This window comes from Aphelocoma coerulescens, chromosome 14 (assembly GCF_041296385.1).
Source record: "Aphelocoma coerulescens isolate FSJ_1873_10779 chromosome 14, UR_Acoe_1.0, whole genome shotgun sequence".
Taxonomy (NCBI): Eukaryota; Metazoa; Chordata; class Aves; order Passeriformes; family Corvidae; genus Aphelocoma; species Aphelocoma coerulescens.
In genome coordinates, this window is record NC_091028.1 from 1960287 (window position 1) to 1986276 (window position 25990).

General features: G+C 54.1%; 2 protein-coding genes across 7 annotated transcripts in view; one reads left to right on the forward strand and one right to left on the reverse strand.

The window, feature by feature from the left end:
* Positions 1-533: 533 nt before the first annotated feature.
* NAGPA (N-acetylglucosamine-1-phosphodiester alpha-N-acetylglucosaminidase) lies at positions 534-10730 on the forward strand. The gene is made up of 10 exons (XM_069030253.1): positions 534-685; positions 933-1418; positions 4061-4200; positions 4743-4851; positions 5084-5212; positions 6003-6211; positions 7008-7055; positions 8414-8545; positions 8701-8761; positions 9305-10730. Exons 1-10 carry the CDS (start codon positions 534-536, stop codon positions 9561-9563), a joined length of 1725 nt encoding a protein of 574 aa, XP_068886354.1. The 3' UTR covers positions 9564-10730.
* Positions 10731-10803: 73 nt separating this feature from the next.
* SEC14L5 (SEC14 like lipid binding 5) overlaps positions 10804-25990 on the reverse strand; it is a 39976-nt gene continuing 24789 nt past the window's right edge. For all 6 annotated transcript variants that reach the window (XM_069029601.1, XM_069029598.1, XM_069029599.1 and 3 more), the window contains 10 exons: positions 25760-25872; positions 21012-21201; positions 20609-20697; positions 20142-20212; positions 19343-19514; positions 18575-18709; positions 18059-18196; positions 17079-17324; positions 16008-16186; positions 10804-15015 (listed from right to left, as the gene is read on the reverse strand). In XM_069029601.1, coding sequence (XP_068885702.1) covers positions 14910-15015; positions 16008-16186; positions 17079-17324; positions 18059-18196; positions 18575-18709; positions 19343-19514; positions 20142-20212; positions 20609-20697; positions 21012-21201; positions 25760-25872 — 1439 coding nt within the window. In that variant the 3' untranslated portion in view covers positions 10804-14909. The remainder of the gene's footprint in view (positions 15016-16007; positions 16187-17078; positions 17325-18058; positions 18197-18574; positions 18710-19342; positions 19515-20141; positions 20213-20608; positions 20698-21011; positions 21202-25759; positions 25873-25990) is intronic.

Sequence of the window (25990 nt, forward strand, 5' to 3'; positions counted from 1 at the left end):
AGCGCTATCCCTCATTCCCGGCCCGTGTCCCTGCGGGAGCGCTATCCCGGATTCCTGGCCCGTGTCCCTGCCGGAGCGCTATCCCTCATTCCCGGCCCGTGTCCCTGCGGGAGCGCTATCCCGGATTCCTGGCCCGTGTCCCTGCCGGAGCGCTATCCCTCATTCCCGGCCCGTGTCCCTGCGGGAGCGCTATCCCGGATTCCTGGCCCGTGTCCCTGCGGGAGCGCTATCCCGCACTCCCGGCCCGTGTCCCTGCGGGAGCGCTATCCCTCATTCCCGGCCCGTGTCCCTGCGGGAGCGCTATCCCGGATCCCTGGCCCGTGTCCCTGCGGGAGCGCTATCCCGCACTCCCGGCCCGTGTCCCTGCCGGAGCGCTATCCCTCATTCCCGGCCCGTGTCCCTGCGGGAGCGCTATCCCTCATTCCCGGCCCGTGTCCCTGCCGGAGCTGTCCCGGTCCCCGCTCCGGCCCCCGCCCGGCCCCGCCAACCGCCAGAGGGCGCTGCCTCCGCCCGCGCGCCGAGTGCCCGCCAAGATGGCGGCGTGTGGGGCGGGCGGGGGTCCCGGCCGGGCGGGGGTCGGGGCGGGCCCGGCTCCGGGACGGGGATCGGGGCGAGCGGGGGTCGGGACGGTCGTGGCGGCCGCGCTGGCGGTGCTCGGCTCGCTGCAGGTGGCCCGCGGCGCCGGGTGAGTGTCTGGACACCGCGTGTCCCGGAGCGAGGCTATGCCCGGCTCCCGGGGCTCCCGGTGCCCTGAGGTCGGGCTGGTGCAGCGGGTGCTAAGCGGGACAGCCGCGCTTGAGCCGCGGTGGGTCACACCGGGGACGCGGGAGAAGCGGGCCCGGGGTGTCAGCGAGGCCGTGCCCACCTCGAGCTGCGCCGCTCTCGTCACCCCGCGTTTGCGGCCTTGGGGCAACCGGGTGTTGTCGTTGCAGGAGCCCGCCCAGCGAGCCTCCGCTGCAGCCCTACCCCCCCTGGCAGCACGGCCCTCGGCACAGCCACCGGCACGTCAGGGACTGCCAGCCCCTCAAGTACGGCAACCTCACGCACGAAGCGTGGCCCGGCGACAACAGCACGGCCGGCCCGGTGGCTGTCACCAGAACGTTTGTCTCGTACATCCCCTCGGAGGGCAGCGACCGCAAGGTGATCTATGGCCACTTCACTTTCGTGAGGAACCCCCTGAGGACCTTCTCCGTGCTGGAACCGGGCGGTGCCGGCGGCTGCCTGGCTCAGCGCAGAGCCCCCGTGGAGGAGACTGCAAAGCTCAGGAAGTGTCTGGTGGCCCAGAACGGCGGGTACTTTAACATGGAAACTGGGGAGTGCCTTGGGAATGTTGTGAGTGATGGAAGGCTGGTGAGAGACTCTGAAGGCCTACAAAACGCTCAGTTTGGCATCCGGAAAGATGGCACCATGGTGTTCGGGTAAGAGCTGGGGGCTGTTTGGAGAACGCTCTCTACCCTGAAGACTTTTAGGCAACACTGGGTAGGAAGCTCATCCCAGCACTGCCTCCTTGGCTTCCCCAGTTAGAGTAGAAGCTCACTTCAAATGCTGAAGCTAGGGACGTTCTTGCTGTACCTCGTGCAGCTATCTCTGTAGCCCTTGGCTCATGTCCTAGGATGAAGAGAAGCTGAGTAAGTTACGATCTCTAGCTGCTCAGGTCTCCTCTCCCACCTTGCAGTAGGGACACTCGGCAGGGGTAGAAGTGGGAGAGGGCTCTGTGTTCACTGCAGAGGAGATGCAGAGTGGAGTGCGTGTGCTCTGGCTGCAGTACAGAAAGGCTGGGCTTGGAAGGGACCTCAGGAGGTGCCTTATCCAGCACCCTGCTCAGCACAGGTTGGATGGAGCAGGCTGCTCAGGGCCATGTCTGGTTGAATTTTGAACATCTCCAAGGATGGAGACTCCTTATCCTGTCTGGGCAAACCTGTGACTGAACATATCAACACTTTTTTGGAACACTTTACAGATGGTGACTCCACCACTGCTCTGGGTAGTTCTGCCTGTGCCTGACCACCCTTTCCATGAAGAAATTTTCCCAATGTCCAACGTAAACCTCCCCTGGCACAACTTGAGGCCATTTCTTCTCCTCCTGTCCCTGTTCCCTGGGAGCAGAGCCCAACCCCCCCTGGCTGCTCCCTCCTGTCAGGGAGTTTTGCAGAGCCACAAGGTCCCCCCTGAGCCTCCTTTGCTCCAGGCTGAGCCCCTTTCCCAGCTCCCTCAGCCTCTCCTGGTGCTCCAGCCCCTTTCCCAGCTTCGTTCCCTTCTCTGGACACGCTCCAGCCCCTCAGGGTCTTTCTTGCTATGAGAACCCCAGAAGTGACCCCAGGACTGGAGGTGCCTCAGCAGTGCCCAGCACAGGGGATGGTCACTGCCCTGGGCCTGCCGGCCACACTGTGGCTCATCCAGGCCAGGTGTCACTGGCCTTCTTGCCCACCTGGCCATGTGACACTCCCCATGTGACTTCTGTCTGGAGACAGAAGCTCTGAGCACCTTCTGGCTGAGGGACTGTAGTGCTCCTTGGACTGAAAAGCCTCCAGGAGTTGTCCTTCCCCAGCAGCAGCAGGATCCTAAAGGTCCCAGAAGGGTTCCCAGGATCCTTCTGATGGTCTCAGAAGACGCAGCAGCAGCCTGGAAGCTGCATTCTCCACCCTTATGGTAGCTCACTCCCAGGCCTTAGTGAGCTTTGTGTCCCTGCAAAGCCACAACAGAGTGTGCCAAGCCAGGGCTTTATCCTGCAGCTGTTCTGACAGCCCTGAGTACCATGGCCTTGATTTATGTGAGAGAGGGGCTGGGTAGGTCAGTGACATGTCCCTTCAGTGAGGGGGCTTCTGCAGAGGGGACCAACAGCAATTTCAGGGTCACTGTTGAGCCTTTAACCTCAGCTCTGCCCTGCTGCTCCCCAGCTCTGGCAGGATGTCCCTATCAAATGGAGTTATCATGGTCCTTGGTGGCTTTGTGCCTTCCAAACCATGACCAGAAAAATAGTTTGGGTGCAAATAATTTAGGCTGTCAGGACAATGGGGAAAGTTGTTCACAACTTCACTCTTTCACACTGCACCATGACCAGCAGGACACAGCACAGTTAGCCCCACCCTGCAAAGCTCCTGCCTCTCCCTGGGCTGACAGTGGGTGAATCCAGGCTTTAAAAGCTGTCAGTCCCTGCCCCAAACTGTTGTGTAGTTTGAACTATTTTCAGCCATGTTCATGTTGCCTTTGTGTTCATTTCCCATGGGAAAAGGGAATTTTTCTACAAAACTTTTCTACAAAACACAAAGCTTTGTTTGCCCACAGTCGCAGATACTAAAAAAGTACAAGTTGAGCATCCAGCTCCCACAAGACATCAAAAAAGTCACCTTTAAACCCAAAGCCTCTGTCAGAGCATGGCCCATCCAGCTCCAGCCCCTGCTCCCATCCTCTCCTCCCAGTTGCAAACATCCCCCAGCACCAGGCTCCAATGAGGCAGGTGTTACGCATCACCCTAATTCAGGAGAGAGCAGCATCCCTTGGGAAGCACCCTGGGGTGACACACAGCACTCGAGCATGGAGCTGGCAGCTGAACAGTCCTGCAGGAGCAGAGGAGCCGCCTTCCCAGATGGAAGGAGCAGGTAGCATCCAGTGCAGCTGCAGGCAGGCTGGATGCTATAGCTCCAAATGCTCTCCAAAGCTGTTTGGTGTCACATTTTTGGAGAATAGAAGCTGACAGGCAGCAAGATGTTCCAGCTGCTTCCACAGATCCCTGAGTGTTTGGCAGTGGCTCTGTGCTTGTGTTCTGCCAGATGCTTTCTGCCCTTGTTACCCTGGCTCGGATCCACTGGCCACGTTGCTGGTAGGAGTTGTTTCAGGCACAGTGGCCTGGGACCATCATTAGCTGTGGGTTTGTGCAGAAGAGCAGAGAACGGGCTGCTCTGGCTACTAAAGTGATGTTTCACACTGCTTGACCCCTCATTTTAGATGTAGCTAACCTTCATTCCACCACCTTCTCCCCTTCTCCCTGCTTCAGGAGCCTGCTGGCAGCAGGAGAGGCTTTAACATGACTGTGGGTAACCCTCCTGCCCTCTGTTCCTAGTTACCTGTCTGAGGAAGATGTCCTGGATCAATCCAACCCTTTTGTGCAGCTTGTGAGTGGGGTGGTTTGGCTCCTGAGAAACGGAGAGGTGTACATCAACCAGAGTCGGGCGGCCGAGTGTGGTGACACTCAGACCACAGGTAAAGACTGTGGGGCCTGGCTGCAGGCTGGCCATGATTGTCCTTCCCATGGGGCTCTTGGGAGGAGGGGCACTTAAGAAGTCAGCTTTCATAGAATCCTACAATAGTTTGGAAGGGGAAGGACCTTAAAGACCATCTTATTTCACCCCCTGCCATGGGCAGGGACACCTCCCACTAGACCAGGTTGCTCCAAGCTCCATCCAGCCTGACCTTGGACACTGCCAGGGATCCAGGGGCAGCCACAGCTTCTCTGGGCACCCTGTGCCAGGGCCTCCCCACCCTCACAGGGAGGAATTCCTATCTCATCTAACCTGTCCAGAGAAACTCGAAGCAGGTGCCTCTTACAGGAGTTTAAAGCCAAGGGCTTGTGAATCCCCTGCTTTGTCCCTGTAGGGCTTGGATGAACAAGAGGAGCCTGGGCTGTGTTCTCACTGTGTTTCAGTTCAGATGAGCCCCTTGCTGGGAGCTGTTTTGCAGACCAGATGTGTCTTAACATCCCATTGTGTCCCCCAGCTGAGTGTGAACTGTTCCCTGTCCTGCAGGAACCTTCGACAGGTTCATCAATGTGATCTCAGCCAGGACTGCGGTGGGACACGACAGTCAGGGCCGGCTGGTCTTGGTTCACGTGGATGGACAGACAGAATCCAGAGGGTAAGGGCTTGGATAAGGTCTTAAATTCCTGGGACTGGGGGGGACATTGCAGCTGCCAGGGATATGTTTTAAGGCAGAGACTTGCAGAACTCAGGAGAGCCAGAAAAGGCTTACACAGCCCTCCTCAGGGTGCCTGGGGTGGGAGAGCTTCCCCTTCCACCACAGAGAGCAACACATTCCTGATCTAACAGCTTCACTGAAGGCAAATCAATAAACAACATCTGCTTTGCAGGGTCAACCTGTGGGAAATGGCAGAATTCCTGAAGCAGCAGGGAGTCATCAATGCTATCAACCTGGATGGTGGAGGCTCTGCCACGCTGGTCCTGAACGGGACCCTCGCCAACTACCCCTCTGAGCACTGGTAGGTGCTGCTGGCTCGTGCCCAGGGCTGCTCCTGTCAGGGTGCAGAGCCCAGTCCCACCTGCTGGCCTGGCTGGGAGGGCACAGCAAAGGCAGGTGACAGGATCCACAGGAGAGAGCAGCTCTCGAATTTAAAGCCATTGAGTGACTCCATGTTTTTTCCACTTAGTCATCCAGGATTAAAGCTGAGCTGGTTCCAGACAGGCAGCAAAGCTGTGCCTGTGACTGAGTGGCTGATGTGGGAATTGGATAAGGCAGCAGCTCTTAGTCTGGGAGGTTCAGAGCTGCACATTCATAGGAATTAGCAGAGATCTGTCAGCAGCTTATTATTAATGGAAGAGAAACACTGACTGGGAGACCCTGCCCTGCCTCATTGGAGGGAATCTAAAGAATATTTTACTTCAAATTCAACTTTTTAGTCAGTTCTGACTATAAACATGAAGGGATTTAACATTCAGTTGCCATAACTGCAATGATATAATTTATATCAAAGCAAATAACATTCAAGAAAAGGTGTGTTGGGTGCCAAAATTAGGGAAGCTAGGACTGCTTAAAGGGAGACTGTGTTGCTTCTGTAATTCCATGTTTGAGATGATACCTATCAGATGGGATTGATCACACAGTTAAAACATTGACTGCAATGTAGTTTTATGTTTCTATTTTCCCAGTATTAATGTTCACATGTGCCAGTGTGGATCAGGAGGGAATCTGTGGATTCCATAACTGGTGTTGGGTCGGGCTGGGCAGCACAGTGCTGTCCCAGCTCACGCTGTCCCCTCTGCTCTCCCCAGCTCCTTTGACAGCATGTGGCGGTGTCCCCGGAGCATCTCCACCGTGGTGTGTGTGCACGAGCCGGGCTGTGACCCTCCTGACTGCAGTGGCCACGGGCTCTGCGTGGCCGGGCACTGCCACTGCGACGGCCACTTCTGGGCAGGTCCCGCCTGTGACACCTTGGACTGCGGCCCTGCCAACTGCAGCCTGCACGGCGTCTGCAGCGCCTGTGAGTCCTGCGCTGAGTCACAGGGCAGGGGAGGCAGGACCTGGCCTTGCATCCCTGGGAATGTCCCTGGGGAATCTCTGTGCCTGCCTACCAGCCAGCAGCTGGGTGGGTGGGGCTGCTTCCCCTCTCCTCCAGCATCTGAGGCACAGATGGTCAGAGCAAGTTGCCTTTGGGAGCCAGCAGCAGGGCTGGGCTGGGGCTCGGGGCTCGAAACTTCCAGCTCTGTGCCTCAGTTTCCCTTTCTGCCCCAGGCTTGTGCTCTGGGTGTTTTGTGAGGCTGCTGATGGGCAGGGCTGTGTATTACGCTGTGTGACAGCAGCTGCTTCTGTCCCCTCCCCTTACTGTTCCTTCTTTGCTTGCCTCTCCTACTTCATAATTTTTACAAGTGTGCAGTTGCTACTCTTCCATGAATCTGAACCTAGGGATTGCTGGAATGTCTGACCCCAGCTTCTGCCCCTCTGTGCCCAATCCCGTTACCCTCTTCCTGTCCTCCTGACTCAGCTTTCATTCAAGTGGGCCCCAGTGCAGTGGCTGGGCAGAGCTTGGTGGGTGCAGGTGTTGCCAGTAGCTGACCCAGAGGTGATGCCCGGGAATGCCATCAGCAGGGATTCTGCTCTGCAGCTGGGGAGGGGGTGTGTGTGAACCCACCCTTTGTGTGAGCGCAGGATTCCTCTTCTGGGGGTTCCCTAGCAGGGGTAAGAGGACACCTCAAGAGGCAGAGGCTCCTAATTTCGAGTCCTTGCTGCTTCCAAGTGTTTTTTGTTGTCAGTAATGCCTGTTCTGTGTGTTTGCATAGCTGGATGCCTGTGTGACGCCGGCTGGACTGGCAGCAACTGCACTGAAGGTAAATACTGACTGCTACTCCACTGCCTCTTCACAGCCAGGGAGAGGGGAGTGGGAACCCTTCCCAACAGCTGCCTGCCCGAGAGGGAGCAGGGAAGGGAAAGGCCACCCCGTGGGCTGCTCTGTTTTGGCAGTGAGAGTTCAATTGCAGCTGGAACATCCACAACTGACTTGGTGTGAAATACTCAAGCCCTTTCTCCTTATTCAGGGCACACACTCAGCTTGTTGCTGGGCATCCCTCCACGCCCTGAGCTGTGGCTGTGAGCTGGGATTGCTCACCTCTGCAGCCAGGGCCCTGGTGACATCTCTGCTTGTGCCCCTGGTTCCTACGGGGAGTCCTGCAGCCAGAAATGCCGGTGCCAGCACGGCAGCTCCTGCAACCCCATGCACGGAGCCTGTTCCTGCCCCTCCAGCTGTGAGCACAGTAAGGGCTGCTCTCAGTGACCACCGGGGCTGGGGACAGCGTTTTGTGTCACCTCTGAGCCACCTGTTGTAGGCAAAGCAAGGGGCAGTTCTGCCAGGGGAGCTCAGGCCTGAACATCACCAGGCGGCTCCCAGCTCTTCAGGGCCTGCCTATCCTACCCAAAGGGGTTAGAAAGGAGAGGAAGGAGCAGAGAGGAAAGAGGAGCTTGCTTCATCAGCAGAAAATTGTGGATTCCTGTTTAGTCTCAGCCCCAAAGAACTGCATTCCTTTCCCAGAGCCCCTGAGTGAACACAAAACATCCTCTGCTCCAGGGTGTTGCACCAGGCCCTGCTGTAGCCCAGGCTTCAGGTGATCCAGGTCAGTGCCTGTGGAATGCTCCAGAGGGCTGCTCCACCCTCACAGTCCTTGTGCCAGTGCTAATGGAGCTGGCCCTGTTCTCCATCCTGTAACCACTCCAGGCCCCCCTGTATCTGAGTGAACGAGTTAATTACAGTGGGGTGTGAACTTCCTGGGTGCCTGATTCTGTCAGTGATGCTCTGTTCCAGTCTGGGAACACTCAGCCAATCCCATCCCAGAGATGTTGCCCAGAGCAGCTGTGGCTGCCCCTGGATCCCTGGCAGTGCCCAAGGCCAGGTTGGACATTGGGGCTTGGAGCAGCCTGGGACAGTGGAAGGTGTCCCTGCCCATGGCAGGGGGTTGGAGCAAGATGAGCTTTGAAGTCCCTTCCAACTCAAACCATTGCATGATTCTGTGATCCCAGTTCCTCACAAACTTCCCTCTGAGGCACACCAGAGAGCAGCCCAGAACTCCCAGCATGGTGCTCCCAGGCTGCTGCAGGCTCAGCTGAGCTGGGGGAGCTGCAGCCACAGCCTGGGTGGTCTCAGAGCAGGTGGAGCTTTGGCAATGACCAAATCCCTTTGTGATCCCATCCCCAGAGTGTCCCCTGGGCTGGTTTGGGCCGAGCTGCCAGAGCCGCTGTGCATGTGACCACTCGTGTCCCTGTGACCCCGAGACGGGCAGCTGCAACATCACCCACCACGGGGCACTGCAGGACCACTTACACAGAGGTACCCGACTGCAGGGGGGTGGGGTTTAAAAAAGAGTTGGAAGAGCAGCTTTAGTGCATAATGGTGTTTGCTTAGTCACCAGCTCTGCTTAAGCTTGCTCTTTTTTAGTGGAATTTTACACCCTGCCCCACCTTTCTTCCCTCTTTGTTTTCCAGCTGGGCAGTGTTTGGCTTCCCAGAATAAGGAAAAGAGCAAAGAAAAATTCTCTCTGTCAGAGTAAGTGTGTGGTGCTCACTGTGCATCTCAGAAGCCGTCACAGAGCATGGGGAGTGTTCAGTCTGCAGAAAAGGGGGATCAGGGGGGACCTTGTGGCTCTGCACAAGTCCCTGACAGGAGGGAGCAGCCGGGGGGGTCGGGCTCTGCTCCCAGGGAACAGGGACAGGAGGAGAGGGAACGGCCTCAGGCTGGGCCAGGGGAGGCTCAGGTTGGAAATTTGGGAATTTCCTTCATGGGAAGGGTGGTCAGGCACTGGCACAGCTGCCCAGGGCAGTGCTGGAGTCACCACCCCTGGAGGGATTTAAAAGCCATGTGGGTGTGGCACTTGGGGACACGGGTCAGTGGTGGCCTTGGCAGTGCTGGGGGAAGGGTTGGACTCGATGATCTCAGAGGGCTTTTCCAACCTAAATGATTCCATGATTCTGTCCTGCCTGAGAGCAGGCCCACAAGCTCGGGAACGCAGAGAAGGGAGGACAATCCTCTGCACACTGGGCACAGGTGACACAGGTGAGCTGTTGGTGATGTGATTTGTGTGTCCCACAGAGGCTCGTGGCTCTCCCTGAGCTCTGCCTTGGCCCTGCTGCTTCTGCTGAGTGCCCTCGGGAACGTGGGGCTGGTGCTGCGGGTGCGGGCACAGCGGCAGCACCGGGACTGGGACTATCGCTACCACCCCCTGAGGGACATCAACGGGGACACCCCACACAGACCCCCCTCTGCTGCCTGGGACCGGGAGGATATTCAGGAGCCAGAGGACACTCGGGAACCCGAGGACACTCAGGACCCAGACCAAGAGCTCCTTTAGAGTCGTGGATGGGAAGAGATGAGGTATTTCACTGTGCACCCTGCACAGCCCCTCAGCACCAACTGGGACTAGAGTTCTTCCCCTTGGGAGTCTCAAACTGCTGCTTGAGGAACCTCAGCCCCTGTTTGTGAGGCCATGGTTTTCTTTTCCCTGCTGCCCCAGCACCCAGGACTGCAGCATTAGGGGATGCAGGACATCCCCTGGGTGAGGGAATTCCACAGCTGCAGCAGGAGAGGGCCTGGTTCCTTCCAAAACTTGAGGGAAACAGGTGAAGGATGCAAGCTACAGGTGCCTCAGAAAGGTCACTGCTCACCTGAGCAGTGCTGAGTATTTTTAAGATGCAAGATAAACCACCTCTAGTACAAAGCTGGGCTTAAGGGTGTTACAGTCAATGTCTGCCCTTCCTTGCTAAGCTCAGATTTTAATCAGAAAAGTGATAAAACGTTTGTTCTAAAATGTTGAAGCAAGTGCAGCACCCAGTGCAAGCAGTGCCCTCCTCCCCTGGCCACGGTGGTGGCTCAGGGGTGACACCCAGGGTTGTGACAGCCCCATGCAGGGCTGGAATGTTTTCTGACCAATCTTCAGCCCAGAGCAGCCCCAGAGGGTGATGAGTGCTGTGTTTTGGGGCAGCTCCTGCAGCACAGCACCACAGAAAGCCCTGTCGGGTCACAGGTTCCATTTGTGCAGCGCTCCAGCTCCCCGGAGCTGCTCGGCTCCATCCGGCCCTGACACAGCCCAGAGCTCTCCCCGTGGGGAGGGGCACGGACAGGGAGAGCCTGGCATGGCTGGCATGACACAGACTGGGCTGCCCTGGCCCAGCTGGGCACTCCTCAGAGGGACCAGCAAGGTCCCCAGCCAAGCCAGGATCCTGAACAGCTCGTCTGGAAACGTCTGGAATCCTTGCAGTTACATTAAACAGTGTTTGAGTTTGCTTCCCTGTGAGGGAAACCCAGCCTTGCATGAGCCCCTTGGATGCTGCAGCGGGGTGAGAGCCTGTCTGAGCCCCACACATCTTTATGCACTCCCTTTTTTACCTCTCCAAGTAAAGGATGTGTAATTTCTGTGCCAGTGTTGGCATCCAATCAGCCTGTAACCAGGAGACTCTATTTTTCTATGATTTACAGAAGATTATTTGAAACTTGAATAAAGTCTATTAGTGCTACCTGCCTGAACCTTGAAATTCCTGATGTCCACCTGCAGCAGGAGCTGTGATCCTTTCCCAGTTAACCTCAGCCACCCAGTGGAACCCAGGGGCTCCTTTATTTTTTATAACAGCCATACTGCAGGATGTGCTGTTCCAGCTCACTCTGGGCTAGGAAAGTAAACAAAAAATGCTGATTCTCTAGAAAAAAGCCCAAACAGTTTTGTTAAAAAGCAGGAAAAAGTGAATACAAGCCTTACTTCTGCTTCTGGGGGCAGGGAGCAGCACACAGGCTTGAATTTTCTTTGCCCTGCAGTTTCAACACTTGAATCAAACAATTCCACATGTTCTCAGAGATGTTTTATTTCCAACATACCCAAAAGTACAGCTCTACCAGGACCCACAGACACTGTCACTGGAGGACATTTGTTGTTACAGCGCTCTGTGGTGGGCTCTTACAGGAGGTTTGGGGGTTTTGGCTGAGAAAAATGAGGATTTCAGTGTATAAAATCAAAGCCAGCTGCAAGGGAGAGAATGTAAGTGCTTGCTAAAAAACTTAATTAATGCCCATTTAACTTAAGTGTAACTGAAAGCTTGGAAGTGGGTGTTGGTGTCACTAAAAGCCAGCAAACGTGACTTGACTCCAATTTCACCTTCCAAGAGAGAAATAATCAGATGTAAGGAGCATCACAAAGGTGTTGGAGGAATATTAAAGCTAATTGCATGCAGGAATCTTTGACAGCTGCTGTCAGTTAAGTCTCTACCTTGCATTAATTGCTCACAGTACAAACATTTGGGATATTAAAGCAGTGTGAGCTCGTAAAATGCCTTTTGAGATGAGGGATTCCCTGCATGGAGCAGGGCTGGCCTCAGCCCCAGCAGCTTCCCAGCCCAGTGTGGTGGACAGCTGGGCTCACCAATTCCTCCTGGGAATTGCAAGTGGATTATGGCATTTTCAAAATCTTTAGATAATAAACCAAACTGGAATTAGAAATTGTTACTCGAAGTTCCTGAAAGGGAGCAGCCAGAAGCGAGCTGGCTGAGCAGAGGAACACGGCCGCAGCTCAGTCACTCAGGATTCCCTGGTGCCAGTCGGGAATTCTCTTCCCAACAGCGAGTCCAGGAGCTGAGGAACGGCAGAGCTGCTGCGGTGCCTCGGGAGAGCCCCCGGTGCCGGCTCCCGGCGCGGCCCCGGCCCCGCTGCTGCTGCCGAGCTGCAGGCGGCCCTGCTGCCCCGGGGGCTCAGCCCTTCTCCTTCAGCGGGGAAAAGCCCTTCTCACACCGGACAGGCAGCAAAAAATGGCTCAGGACTGAGCCCTGAACGACGGCTGAGGCCATCCAACATCCATCCTCACGCTCCGTGTTTGCCCTTCCCAGCCCTGGGACGGGCCCCGGGGACCGGGGCAAGGCTGAGAGCTTGCTGAGAATGAAGGTTTCACATCTGCCACATTGAACTGAGCTGTGGCACAGCGCTCCCCTCCCACCCGTGAGGCGTGGCACCGGCTCTGAGGTAGGTGTTGTGTTTGCATACGGAGTATCTGGAACGGGGAGAGCCCCGAGGTCCTGGGAGCCGGTTCTGCGTGAGCAGCTCGTTCCCTGCACACAGCCCGAGCTCCTTGGCCTCGCTGCAGAGCAGCTGCTGGGGAGGGAGCAGGGAGGGCTTTGCTGCATCACTGTCAGCACCCAAAATGAGGCCATTTCTCAAGGCTCTGGCTTAGGAGACTTTGGAGGATCCAGAAGCCCTCCCAGACTCAGCTCACTGTGAAGAAAACTGTGGGTTTATTTTCTAAAGCACACTGATGTCATTTGAGGGGGAAAAAGGTGATGTAGAAGAATTCTGTGTCTCTGGTCTCTGCAGTTCACAAGGTCAGGTTTAAAAAGCACAGCACAGCATCCAGATGTTGCTCCCTTTCTCCTGTTAACATTCAGGAGAAAAAGGGAAAAAAGATTCGATTATTTAAATTGGTTTCAAAGTAAATTGTCAGGTGGAATAACCCAGGCAGCCCTGCCAAGGAGAGGTCACAAGCTGCTTCACAGACCTGTGCCACGATCTCTTATGGGCAGAGGAGTGGTACTGCCAGGGAACAAGAGGAAAAACTGGGATTGGGATATCCCCAGAGCCAGGAACACTCTGTGGAAGCAGCCCTTCACCTCACCCTTCAGAGACCTGCCAGAGGCCAAGTTCCAGGTGCTTCCCTGACAAAAGTTAAACACCCAAAACTTCTGGTGGGCAGAAAAAAGCATGTCCCACATTTCAAAATAAAATTTAAAAAAAAATCCAGGGCAAAGAAAGAGTTTCTTACCCAGAGCAAACCCAGGGAACAGGAATGTTGCCACTGTAGGACGTGAGCAACCGTGAGAGGAAGGAAGGTAAAATCCTGAAACAGCACAGGGGGGACAGGGCTGGGTTTGCTCCTGGGGCTTTGGGAGTCTGAAACTGTTTCTAGAATCAGATTTTATTCTGGGTCAAGGATCTTCCATGAGGGATACACACATGCATGTTTGCTTCCAGAATTCCTGACCTTCCAGAGGAAAGGTGGTATTTGTCCCTCTTTATCAGACTCCAGTTATGCTGAAATGCCAGAGACAGAAGTTTCATTTGTGTGGGAGAAACATTCAAGTCTATGGAAGAACTGAGAACTGGGATTCAGAACTTCCCTGAGCTCTGCATAACCAAGTTACCTGTTCACAGGGAGAGATGCAAGGTGGAGAGTGATTCCCTTGGCTCTAATCCTTAAAAAACCCCACCAAACAACTCAAAACTGTATCAAGTTTTGCCTCCCATTGTCCCAAAAATTTTGGCTCTTTCCTCCTTTGGCAGAGCCTGGTGCTTCAAAACCAGTGATAAAAAAAAAAAACAGGGTGGGAAGGAACAACTTCACAGATTCCTGAATAAAAACCTGGTGAGTATTTGACACCTGTTCTCATTCTGTTGCCACCTGGACAAGAACATGGATAACTTTGCTCCCCAACCTGACTAGAGGAACAATCAGATTAGGGACAAACATGGCATTTTTGGTGTGTAGGAAGACAGTGCATCTTCATGACAACTCCTGAACTCAATCCCTGTTTCTTAATCCTAAAAAACAGTCCAAAAAAAGCATTGGACTGTCACCTTTCCTTGCAAAGAAGGTGACACAGCCCTTACCCCAGTGCAGCCCTTTTGCAGGAACATCCAGCGATCCCAAAGATCGGGACCCAAGCAGAAAGATTGCTTGGGGTTGAAGACAAGCAGTTATTCCTTTCTTAAACAAAATTCATCCCATTAAAAAAAGGTGACTGTATTTAATAAATAGTCATTTCTGACATTATAAATAAGTTAAAAAATAATTTAAAATAAGCTAGTATAGAATAAATAGGCTTCAGTAAGTGCTTACATACATACATGCCTCTCTGAAAGGTTTCAAGTGAGCTCATGTTTAAAAGAAGCAAGTTCTGTAATACTGCTGGAAAATCTTGTGCCTTCAGGAAATCAAATATTGCTTTTCTTAGCCCTTTAGAATTGGATTCAGTTCCCATCCACTCAGGAATGGGACAGACCTACTCATTATTGCTGTAAACCTGAGTAAAAAGAAACAAGAGTTTGGAAGATGCCACTTGCTGCAGGCAGATTCAATGCCTGGAATTTCTAAAAAAAAATTTTGACTTTGTTTCTCAGCAGGGTTAAAAAAATCCAACACATTTCCCAGAGCATCCTGCCAGACCAGAAGAGGTTTTTGGTTTCACCTGGAAGTGATTTCTGAACCGTCCTACCTGTACCCAGGTGCTGGCAGTTCCTTCCCTGCCCCTGGAATGCCCACTTGACTGTCCAGTGTGGAACCAGTACCCCGTGGGCACCCAGGAAATTCCCTTCCTTTTGCTACCCAGGAATTATCTAAAGGTCCAACAGGTAAGGCAACATCAGCCTCCTCTGTGGGAAAAGGACCGACGGGAAGAGCCCTTTGGAGCGGAGTGGAACGGATTCCTGCAAACTCACAGGCACCCAAAATCCACAGGTGGTGAAGGAGACTACTGAGAGGCAGGCAGCTGGCCTAAAGCTCCTAAACCTGCCCTTGGAATTTCAGTTTTTGTGGCTGAAGCAGCTCCCAGAGGCCTCTCTGTGTCCAAATGGCTGCGACTGCCCCACGGCTCAGCCCTGGAGCTCTTTGGTTTGGGGCTGGAGCAGCCCTGGGGGGTCTCCCCCTGCTGCTGTAGCCTTGGCTCTGCTATCTGGAAAGGTGGGAGCTGCTCTGGGACTGGCTGGAAGATGTGGTGACTCCACTCAGCTGGGAAAAGCCGCTGTTGCAAGATTCCAGGCTCGACATGGATCCCCTAGGATGGGACAGAGATGTGCTGTTAGGAAGGCAGCAATTAAGGGATAACTGTTCCTCTCACAGATCAGCTCCCTCTCTCTAGCACTTGCAGTGTAATTTTGGCTCATTTCCCACTTGCTCTCTAAGAATCTCTGTGTCATGATGAAATATTCATCAGTCAGAGACATTTTTTCCCAGTTACAGATATTATTCCTTGTCTCTGACTACTGTTCTGGGGAAGGGGACACAGCTGGAGCCTCTGGGAGCTGTCCCTGAGGAGAAAGGAAAGCTCCACAGCACTCCAAATGCAGCCTTGTGAACCCAAGGACTCCAGGCTGCTGAACACCAGAGTCCCAACTCCAGCAGCTCCAGCTCCTCCTGCCAAAAGCAGGCTGGGCTCAGGAAGAGCCCCAAGGAACACATCTGCATGACTGGAGGGAGGCATTTCTGCTGCTCTGACCCCACAGGACCTGGCCAGGTCACACCTCAAGCTCAGCACCTTCAGGTCGGTTCTGCCCAATGCTTCCTCCAGCTCTAGGGAAAGGCCAAGGACTTGCAGAGAGTTCAGATTAACAGGAGATTGGGAAGTGCTTTCAGCACTGAAGGAGGAGGCCAGGCACACCCTGACTCTTCACCTGTTCAGAAGTGCTCGTCCTTCTCAAGTGCCAAATAAAACTATCTGAGAAATAGCCCAGCTGATATTTAAATTACTCCAAAAGCAGCTTCTCAAAATATTCCCAACTAAGATAAAAACCCTCCTGAGTCAAAAACCTCCTCTTCAGGCAGCTGCAAGCAAGACCCAAAGCACAAAGGCCACTGGTGGATACAGTCAAGGGAACTTTTAAATACCTACAGCACCAGGGGAGATTGGCTGCACAAAATGCCACCAATGCCACCAGTTTTGTGTCCATCCACTTGTCAGTGAAACACACCCCCTGTGGGGTCTCTGATACCCAAATGTTTAACCCACACTCAGTGCAACTCGTCGTAAACCCCTTGTAAATGCCCTACCTGAAGTCCTTGGAGGCCAGCACCTCGTAGTAGTAGATGAGCTTGCACCTGTGGCTGGAGCCCTGCAGGGAGGCCAGGACATCGTCCACGCGGGGGAGGCTGGAGCTGGAGCAGGGCAGGGGCCCGTGCATCCTCCACTGCAGGATGTAAAAGCCAGGCCAGCGTGTGACATGGGACCCCTGCAGAGAGGGAGGGACAGCAGGTGACCACGGGTGTCTTGGGGAAAGGATGGATGGCCCAGCACAGGTGTCATTCACCTGTTCCACCTGCCTGAGAAACAGCCCTGTAGTACCAGTAGGGGGGAAAGAAAAGCTTGTTTAGTTTATTTTCCATTAGATTTTTAGCTTGGAGTCTCTTTCCAATGGCTCCCTCTAAATTAGGATTCCCCACTTTCACTGGGAAACCAGAAAATGATCACAGAATGGTTTGGGTGGGAATGAACCTTAAAGCTCAGCCCATTCCTACCCCCTTCCACTGTCCCAGGCTGCTCCAAGCCCCATCCAACCTGGCCTTGGACACTGCCAGGGATCCAGGGACAGCCCCAGCTGCTTTGGGCACCCTGTGCCAGGGCCTGCCCACCCTCCCAGGGAACAATTCCTTCCCAATATCCCATCCATCCCTGCCCTCTGGCAGTGGAAGCCATTCCCTGTGTCCTGTCCCTCCAGCCCTTGTCCCCATTCCCTCTGCAGCTCTCCTGGAGCCCCTTTAGGCCCTGCAAGGGGCTCTGAGGTGTCCCTGGAGCCTTCTCTTGTCCAGGTGAGCACCCCCAGCTCTCCCAGCCTGGCTGCAGAGCAGAGGGGCTCCAGCCCTTGGAAAACCTCTGTGGCCTCCCCTGGACTCTCTCCAGCAGCTCCTCATCCCTCTGCTGTTGGATCCCAGGGCTGGAGGCAGCTCTGTAGGTGGGGTCTCACCTGAAGGGGCAGAATCCCCCCTCCCCTGCTGCTGGGAACGGCCACAGCCCCCATTTCCAGCAGTACCTCATTTCCCACACCATCAGTTCCCTCCCTACCACCCGATTACTTTGGAGTTTGCAGGACTCTAAACCCATGCCAGGCCCCAAACCCCTCTGACCTGGATGCTCTCTCCTTCCCTGCAGACCAGAGGGGACTCCACCCGGCTGTAATCCACCCCCAGCACCCAGGTCTTGTCGATGAGCTGCACATTGTCCCCTGCAGCAGACGGACTTGGTGACGCAGCTTCTTTGTGACTTGGCTCAGGAGCTCGTTTGGAGTGAAAGAGGCTGAACACCACATCTCCCTTCAGGATGTCAAAGTCCCAGGTGATGACAGATTCCCCTTCCAGGATCTCCACAAGTATCTAAGAAGGGACCAGAACAAGGCCCTTGCAGGGTCAGGTGCTCAGGTGGCAGCAGTGTGTTCCACCCCACTCTGGGGCAAACACACTTGGCCCCTCAATCCTTCAGCTGGCTGATGGTCTTGATTCCTGAGGGGGACACACACCAACTCCCATTCCCCGCCCTACCACACCCATTCAGGTGTTTTCACCTTCTCTCCCCATATCAGAGTTATTTGTAAATGAGTTACTTGTTCTAGGAAAACCTCAGTGGAACTGAGGCACAAAGCAGGACACAGCAAAGAGCTAAATCAGAGTCACTCCCCATCAGAGAGGCCAGAGGGCTGATCTGGCACTTATTTGCTCCTCTTTGGGACATCCTGTTTCCTGGTGACTCCCATCAGGCAGTTCCCAGCAGACACCTTCCTTTATCACCCCCATCACTGTCCCAGCTACGAATGGGAGCTGAACTGTCAGAGGGGAAACTGAGGGGCCTTTATTTCCCCCAGGAGGAGGAGGAAGAGACTGGATCTTACAGAAGAGCAGGCCATAGTAGAGATAAGAGACACTGCTGCTCAAACTGCTGTTCTTAACTCCCACACTTCCAGCTGTCCCTGCCCAGGAACAGCAGCTGCTGCCGAGCCCTCTCCTGCTCCCTCTCTGGGAAGCCCTGGCTGCTCCAGTCAGCCCCAGCAGAGGGGACACGTCACTGTCCCAGCCCAGCAGCTCCTGCAGCCCAGGGAAGCTCTGCTCTGTACCTCGTGGGGGGCTCCTCTGAGCACACTTGCAGAGTGGTAGATGGTTTCTGTCCACAGCCGGATGTGATCCGAGTTCTCCGGCTCGTCCTCGGTTTGATAAAGGGACTTGGGGACGAGTCCCCCTTCTGGGACAGTGCACTGCAATGGTCACACAGACAAACAGGAGGGGTCAGGATGTCCCAGCAGTGAACCAGGAACACTTGCTGGCTGTCAGACACGGGCTGAGCCCTCAGCTGAGCCAGGACTGCACAGTGGCTCTGAGCTCACTGGAACTACCAGGGTTTGTCTGAGCTCCCTGTAGAGAGCTGCCCTCTGCCCCTGCTCCAGGATCCCCAGGGCAGCACCACCACTGCAGGGCAGCCTCCTGTGCCCAAAGGAACTGCCCTGTGCCCAGAGCAGGGGGATCCTGGCCAGCACAGAGGCTCAACACCTCTCAGAAGGCAGTGGAAGGCCAAGGTGGTGAGCAAGAGGGAATCACTTCCAGATTCCACCTGCACAGGAGGAAAGAAAACTCACCATGCAGTCTCCTCCCAGGAAGTCTGGGATCACATCCTTGTCCACATAGTCCACCAGCCCTCCTGAGCCCTGGTAGTTATTGCCACTGTAGATGAGGAACTTCTGCCGTGTGTTCTCATTGATAAAGGGACTGACCTGAAAGACAAAGGGCACAGAAGACACGGCTGTCACTGAGGGCAGCTGGAGACACTGTCTGAGCCATCTCACCACGATGCTTTGGGCTCTAGCCTGGAAGGTCTCAGCAGAGTGCAGAGCTTCACAGCTCTGAGGCACTTCCCAAAGAAGGGATAACAAATGGAAAATGTTCTCTCTCTCTGTATCATCATCTCACAGCACTTTCTGCTTCATGTACAAGAAAGCCTGCAGTCACTGCCTCACCTATAAACCTCACAGGAAATGTAACAAGCACTCTCACATTGCCAGAGCAGCCAGCAGGCACCAGGCAGAAGCAGATTTATTATTTACTACTTACTACCCTTCAGTGCCCTACAGCCTGAGACTAAAAGATACCTGTCCTTTCCCATCTATATGAAAACCCACCAAGTTTGGGTGGAATGGGGTGGGATTCAGGTTTCTCATCCTGTCCTGGTGGATGGCAGTCACTAGAACCCAGTGAGCTACAGGAACCCCATGGCCTGGCTCTGCTCTGGCCTCTTCTGGAGCTCACCACAAGCTGCCTGGAGTTTTTCCCTCCCTGCCTCTGCTGATGTAGCTCTTTGTGAACCTGCACAAGTGGCAGCGATCCTGCAGAGCCCAGGTTTCACCCACCAGGGTCCAGAGCACGGGGAAGACCCGTGGTGCTCTCACGATCAGGAGCCTCCCCAGGGTCTCGGGGTAGTTGTCCTCCACCACCTCAATGATCCTGAGCAGGGCCTTCACCCCAGGCCGCCAGAGGTGCCTCATATTGAGCCCTTCCAAGTCCACCAGGCAAGTCCAGGATCTAAAATAAACAGGCAGGAAAAGAGCTGTCAGAACTTTGGAATGTGGTGGCTGCTCAGTTTAGGATCCACAGTAACCCCACAGCCCGTGGGGGATCCAGGGAAGCCAACAAGGGACACCAGCAGTTCCAATAAAAAGCCCATCTCCACTCAGGCAGCAGACACCTGAATCCAGGTGAGCTCCAGGTAACACAGACACCCAACCCCAAGGGCAAGAACATCTGTCACTCTGGAAGAGGCTGAAGGTATGCAGGCCTATTGCTAAAAATAATGTAAAAATGCATTTTAAATGAAGGTGGAATCTGGCAGACAGGCTCCTGTTTTAAAAAAAAAAATTGAATTTCAAAGATGTGGATTAAAATCACCAAGACAGGAAGATGAAATTAATCTGAGGTGGGATATGAAAATGATGTAAGGAAGGATCAATGCTTGCTTTCCAATGAAACTGCAGGATTTGTCTGCATTTCAGTCTAACAAATAAATGTATATTTGCCTGTGGTCCCCATAGAGCCCGTAACACACACTGCTGTCTGCACTGTAACCCCAAGGACATCACCCCAAACCACAGCAGCATCCTTCACCGTGGCAGGGAAAGTCTGCAAGGATTCAGGAAAACCAATTATACTGACGTGATGGGGCGGCCAAAGATGTTGGTGTTTTCCTCACATCTCTTCTGTCCTTCCTCGTTAATGGACAGAACCTGGAATCAAAGCCAGCACAGACAGGGATTAGCCCGAGCATGGCCAAGGAACCAGGATGGCCTGGAGATCTTATTTAAAAAAAATACAGATAGCAGAGGGCAGGGCTGGATGGGATATTGGGAAGGAATTGTTCCCTGGGAGGGTGGGCAGGCCCTGGCACAGGGTGCCCAGAGCAGCTGTGGCTGCCCCTGGATCCCTGGCAGTGTCCAAGGCCAGGTTGGATGGGGCTTGGAGCAGCCTGGGACAGTGGGAGGTGTCCCTGCCCATGGCAGGGGGTGGGACTCGGTTACTTTTAGGTCCCTTCCAACCCAAACCATTCTGGGATTCCTGATGCCCCATGACAAGACTTCCAAACACCCCGAGGGGAACAGGTGGCACACGAAGGCACAGCTCACGTGTCGCAGCAGGGACTCCTCTCCCAGGGCCTTCACCAAACCCTTGGTGTCCATCTGGCCAAGGCGGAGGATGTAGAGCGGCCGCCCATCTTCAAAACAAAGGGTTTCGAGAGGGGAGCACTTCAGTCCCCCAGGCATCACTCTCATACCATATTCAAAAGCCACATTAAATATTTGAAAGGATAAAAATCACTGCCAAAAGTAACCTTTTCAGAGAAATTGCTTTGCACTGACTGATCTGCTGGATGTGTGCAGAGGAAATACAATTACAGGGAAGCAGAGTGGCTGCTTACAGGCACTGAACTGCTTTGTTAACTTTTCAAACGTCCCATACAGCTCTCTTCAACATCCCAGGTCACTGGGGAGGTGCCAGAACCAGCCTGTGCCAGGGGCAGCTCCTCACCTTTGTCCTGGTAGTGCCACCCCCCGGTGTAGTACTCCTCCAGCAGGGCTGGGGGTCTCCAGGACTGCAGGATGAAATCCACCTGGTACTGCTTGCGCCAGGACAGCGACTGGCACAGCATCTCCCGCGCTTTGTCGATGTTGAAGTCACGGGCGCGCAGGAACCGCAGGATGTGCTCATCCTTGGGGATCTGCAAGGAGAGAAAGTCCCAGCGTCAGGACTGGAATGTTCCATTTGACCTACAGACGAGGTTGCACACTCTACACCATTTTTTAAACTCTTAAAACTAAGACAGCAAACATTAAACTCCCATTCTGCCTCCCTCCCTCGCTAACCCAGCTGGAAGCAGCAGAGGGTGCCAGGAGCACAAAAGAAGTGACCAAGTCACTGCTTGTGGGAAGCCCTTCCCCAGTGCAATTCCCAGGAGCCCCAGCAAACCCCGGGCTGGCTGATGTTTCCCTTGGCTGGTGATCCACAAGGAGCACCAAAATACCGTGTGAAAGTCAGGGAGCTGCAAGTTCACCCGCCCAGGGCAAAGCAGCACGGGATGGCAACAGGTAACAAACAGCCACAGGTAACACGTGAACCACACCAGGCATTGGAGGGGAATCACAGCTCTGCAGCCTGAATGATGCCACCAGGACCAATTCCAGCTCTTGTGCAGGCCCTGCTGCTGCTGTTTGAACAGGACAGCTGCTGAGTGCTTCCAAAGGCTTCCCTGCCCCACCACACCACAGTAACTCTTGATCCAAATCAACCAAAACTACAACACACCCTCTCCCGATCACTCATGCCAGCACTGTCAGTAATTCTAACATCACAGGCACAAAAGCTTTCCAAAGCAAGTCTGCAGAATGGTTTCTTCCAACCTCCTTCCAGATCTGCCCTGTCCTCTTTAGCTGAGGAATCAAAGAAAACTTGCCAGGAATGCCAAGCAGCAGGAATTAACAATGACCCTGGCGGATTCCACAGAAGTGCCAAATCTGCCTAAGAGCCTGTCAGCTGCAAATCCAACTGGATCAAAGCTGCACGTGCTGCTGGATTCCCAGCCCCTCCCTCTAATTTCCCCAAAAGTGCTTGGCCTCATTCTCTACAAGTTTCCATTAAAAATTCCAGCTCTGTGGAGCAGGGATCCTCTCCTCCAGAGCATCCATACTCTGCTAGCACAACCCGAGCACTCCCAGCCCTGCTGGGACACAAACCCCCATGTCCAGGAGTCAAAGCTCCTTTGTTTGTCCAAAGCCATGCTCAGGGAAACAAAAAGCTGGAAAGAAAGCAAGGCTGGCAGCTGTGTCAGGAGGGAGCAATCTCGGATTCACAAGCAAGAGATGGTCAGAACTGACTCACCTAAAGAAGGGGCAGAGTTCAGGCAGCCTAAACCAAGCCTAAAGCACCTGAGGAGCAGGGGGGAGATTGACACTGGTTCTAATGCTGCATCTGTACATCCTGGAAAGAGGATCCCAGGAGTATTTAGAGGAACTCTGTATCACAGCAAGTTTAAAGCCAGCAGAGTTTTCATCAGATAATTCAGGTTTGTGTTCCTGCTGCTCAGAGGCAGCTGCCACTCATCAGACCCAGCCCAGACACCCACAGCAGCCCCAGGATCTCTGCAGGAAAGGGGATGGCTGGTGGAAGGTTTGCTACTTTTCATGTTTCAAACCTCCCCTGTACACAGCTCCGGGCAAGAGGCAAATCCAGCACTTCTGTTTGGACCAAAGGCAGGAAGCTCCAAGGAGACTTATTCCACAGTGGAACTAGTCTTTTATCCTTGTCCAACCAAAGCAGTAACTCCCACGTGCAAGCAAACGAAGGTTTAATTTCAGCCTGCTTTTGTATTCACTGGTGGAAGCGCTGCACTCTCCTGCACGGTGCAAAGCCATGAGCAGAGCTTTGAGCTGCTGCAATTCTAACACCATTTGCAGTTTGTTCCTTTAACTCCTCAGATTTTTTAAGCAGCAATGTATCTGACTGTAAAGGTAATGTCTGCTTTGGAAGGAACAGGGAAGGGATAGTGAAACAGGACAGAAGACAAAAATAAGAAGGGCCATTTTCCAAGAAACAGATCTATTTTTTGATAATTTCTGACAGAGGAATAAGGCCATCCCTGCTCCGAATTAAAAGAACTGATTGCCACAGCAAGGTAAGAGCCTCTCCAGGGAAAACCCCAGCCTTGCAGGATAAGCTCCTGAGTTTGGTCTGCTCTGTCAGGCTATCAGGGAATCAGGAGAAGCAAGCAGCTGAGCAGTCAGGGGGGTCAAGATGAAGTTTCAAATAGCCAGCACCTCCCTTCCTGTGTGCCCAGATCCCCTGGGGACAAGGCCCACAAAGGCCACCCAAAGGCCTGAGGCAGCTGCCAGTGTCCCCAGAGCTCAGGATTGAGCTGCACCTTCCCAAGGCTCCCAGCACAGCACAGGGAACAAGGGCTGCCACTCCCTGCCCAGCTCCAAGCACCCAAGGGGCAGTTGTTCCACATTCTGCTCGCGTGCTCCCACGTTTTCCTTCTCCAGCTTCCATTCCTCAGCCTCTGACATGGAAGGGGGAAAACCAACCCACAGAAGAAAGGTTTAGGTGGTGCCTGTTCCAGCTGAAAGCAGGATCCTTGCAGGTCACACCAGGGATAAAGCCTCCCTGTTTTGCTCCCATCCAGGACCCACTAGGTGAGGTATCTCCTACCCCAACAGAGCCCACAGCATTTCACTGGACAGGTCTCCATGAAAAGCCTCCTGTCCTCTGTCTCAGCACAGCTACACCTGGGGACTGACCCCTGCCTGCCCACCTGTCTGGTGCCTCCTGTCTGACAGGAGGCTGGATCACAGGCAGACACAGATCAAAAGCAGTATTTAGCAGAGCCCCTTCTCTTGGTGAAGCTGTTCCTGTGAGCAGGGAGCTGCTCACACAGCTCACTCACCACCCCCTGGCTGGCTGGGAGCCCAGCCCCAGCTCCTTACTCACAGGCAGAGCATCAGTGACACGAGAGCAGCTGGCAGGGAGGTGTCACAGCCCTGTGCTCCATCAGGTGTGCATACATACACAGTATATACATTATACATCATACAGATATTCCTGTAGTCTCTACCTGCATCCAGCAGCCACCACCCTTCTGGACATGGTCCAAGTTATCCAACCTGCTGTTGATGCCACTGTACACCAGTGGCCTTGGCCAGCTTTGGCAGATATTTGGTGGTGGGAATTTATCAGCTCTTACAATTCAACATTCAGCATTGTTGGTGTCTGGTGCATTATCAGCTGCTGGGAGCCTCTCACACTGCCCCAACACCTCCTGTTCTCCTCAGCCTGAGGTTTTCTGGTAGCTGTTTCTCCATCCACATTCCTGGGTACCAACAAAACCCACCTGCCTGCTCACACACAGGGGAACTTCAGGAGTTCAACAGCAGCAGAACTATAGCACTGAATCTTTGCTACATTTTATTTCTACACGGGTGATTCACATTCACTTTTCCAAGAAAAAACAGCATTCTAAATCATGTTCAGACTCCCTGTACTCAGATGAGACATGCTCAGCTCTGAGACATACAGCACAGCATGCAGAAAGGACTGCCAAAGCCCCTTGTAAGCAGCAGTCTCTTTTGGAAAAGCCAGGTAAAGGAAAAAGAATTAAAATCTTCCCAAACCCAGGAATGCAGAGTACCTCACCTGACCCATCCTGACTGACTGAGCTGTTTCCTTCTAAGCCAGGGAGCTTCTACTGCTGAAACCTCACCCAGCTGTTATCTGCTTCCAAGGGGGATGACTTGCTCCTCTTCCTAAGAGCCCTTTATCTATTCAGCCCACCCAACTTCTCTCTCTGGTGCTATCCTTAGTCCTTCTTTCCTTCCCTCCTAATCCCTCTCCATCAGGAAATCTGGAGTTAAACCCCTCTTGAGGCATTCAAGCTGCTCTAAACCCTTTCTTTTCCCAGCCACATACCAGTTACCCTGTCAGTCTGACAGAGACTTTCCTTTAACCAAAAGGAGTCTGAGAAGCTTCTGGACATTCCAGCAGGCAGAGACACACCTGTCCCCCAGTGCCTGTGCTGCTTTTCAGGGAAAAATCAGAGAACCCCAGAATTTCCTTGAGCAGGAAGGGACCCACAAGGATCATGGATCCAGCTCCTGGCCCTGCACAGACACCCCAACAACCCCACCCTGGGCATCCCTGGCAGCGCTGTCCAAACACTCCTGGAACTCTGGCAGCCTCGGGGCCGTGCCCATTCCCTGGGGAGCCTGGGCAGTGCCCAGCACCCTCTGGGGGAAGAGCCTTTCCCTGATCTCCAGCCTGACCCTCCCCTGGCACAGCTCCAGCTGTTCCCTCAGGTCCTGCCCCTGGTCACAGAGAGCAGAGACCAGAGCTGCCCAGGTGAGCTCTGTGCACCATCTCCTCTTCTCCAGCTGAACAAGCCAAGTGCTCTCAACTGCTCCTCCTATGGCTTCCCCTTGAGACCCTTCCCTATCCTCGTGTCCCTCCTTTGGACACCTTCTGACAGCTTTAGATCCTTCTGATATTGTGGTGTCCAGGACTGAAGGTGAGGCCACTCTGGCACAGAGCAGAGCAGGACAACGCTCCCAGGACACGGTGACCCTTTGGGCTGCCAGGGCTGAGTCACGTTCAGCTCAGCATGGACCACGACCCCCAGGTCCCTTCCTGTGGTGTCACACTCCAGCCTCTCATTCCCCAGTGTATTTGTGCATCCAGGGTGCCCCATCCCAGGTGGGATCCCCCTGGGTGCCCTGGGTGCCCGCCCTACCCACCTTTCCCTTGTGAGTCTCCTGGAGCCACTGGCGCAGGCGGATCAGGCAGCTCTCCTGCATCGGGGTGAGCTGGCCCAGGTAGCGCTCGATGTAATCAGCGTCCAGTTTGTCAGCTGGAGGGAGGAAACAACAATTCAGAGCAGACTGGAACAGCCAGGAGGGAGATGGACAGTTGTTTCTATACATCAGGTTCCTTATAATTTACATGGGAATTGCTCAGAAGCCTCATTC

Excerpts from the sequence above, each read along its gene's own strand:
- NAGPA (XM_069030253.1), top strand. The coding sequence starts at position 534 with ATGGCGGCGTGTGGGGCGGGCGGGGGTCCCGGCCGGGCGGGGGTCGGG. Across the intron at positions 8,546-8,700 it reads GCAGGACCACTTACACAGAG|CTGGGCAGTGTTTGGCTTCC; the intron begins GTACCCGACTGC and ends TTTGTTTTCCAG. Across the intron at positions 8,762-9,304 it reads GAAAAATTCTCTCTGTCAGA|AGGCTCGTGGCTCTCCCTGA; the intron begins GTAAGTGTGTGG and ends TGTGTCCCACAG.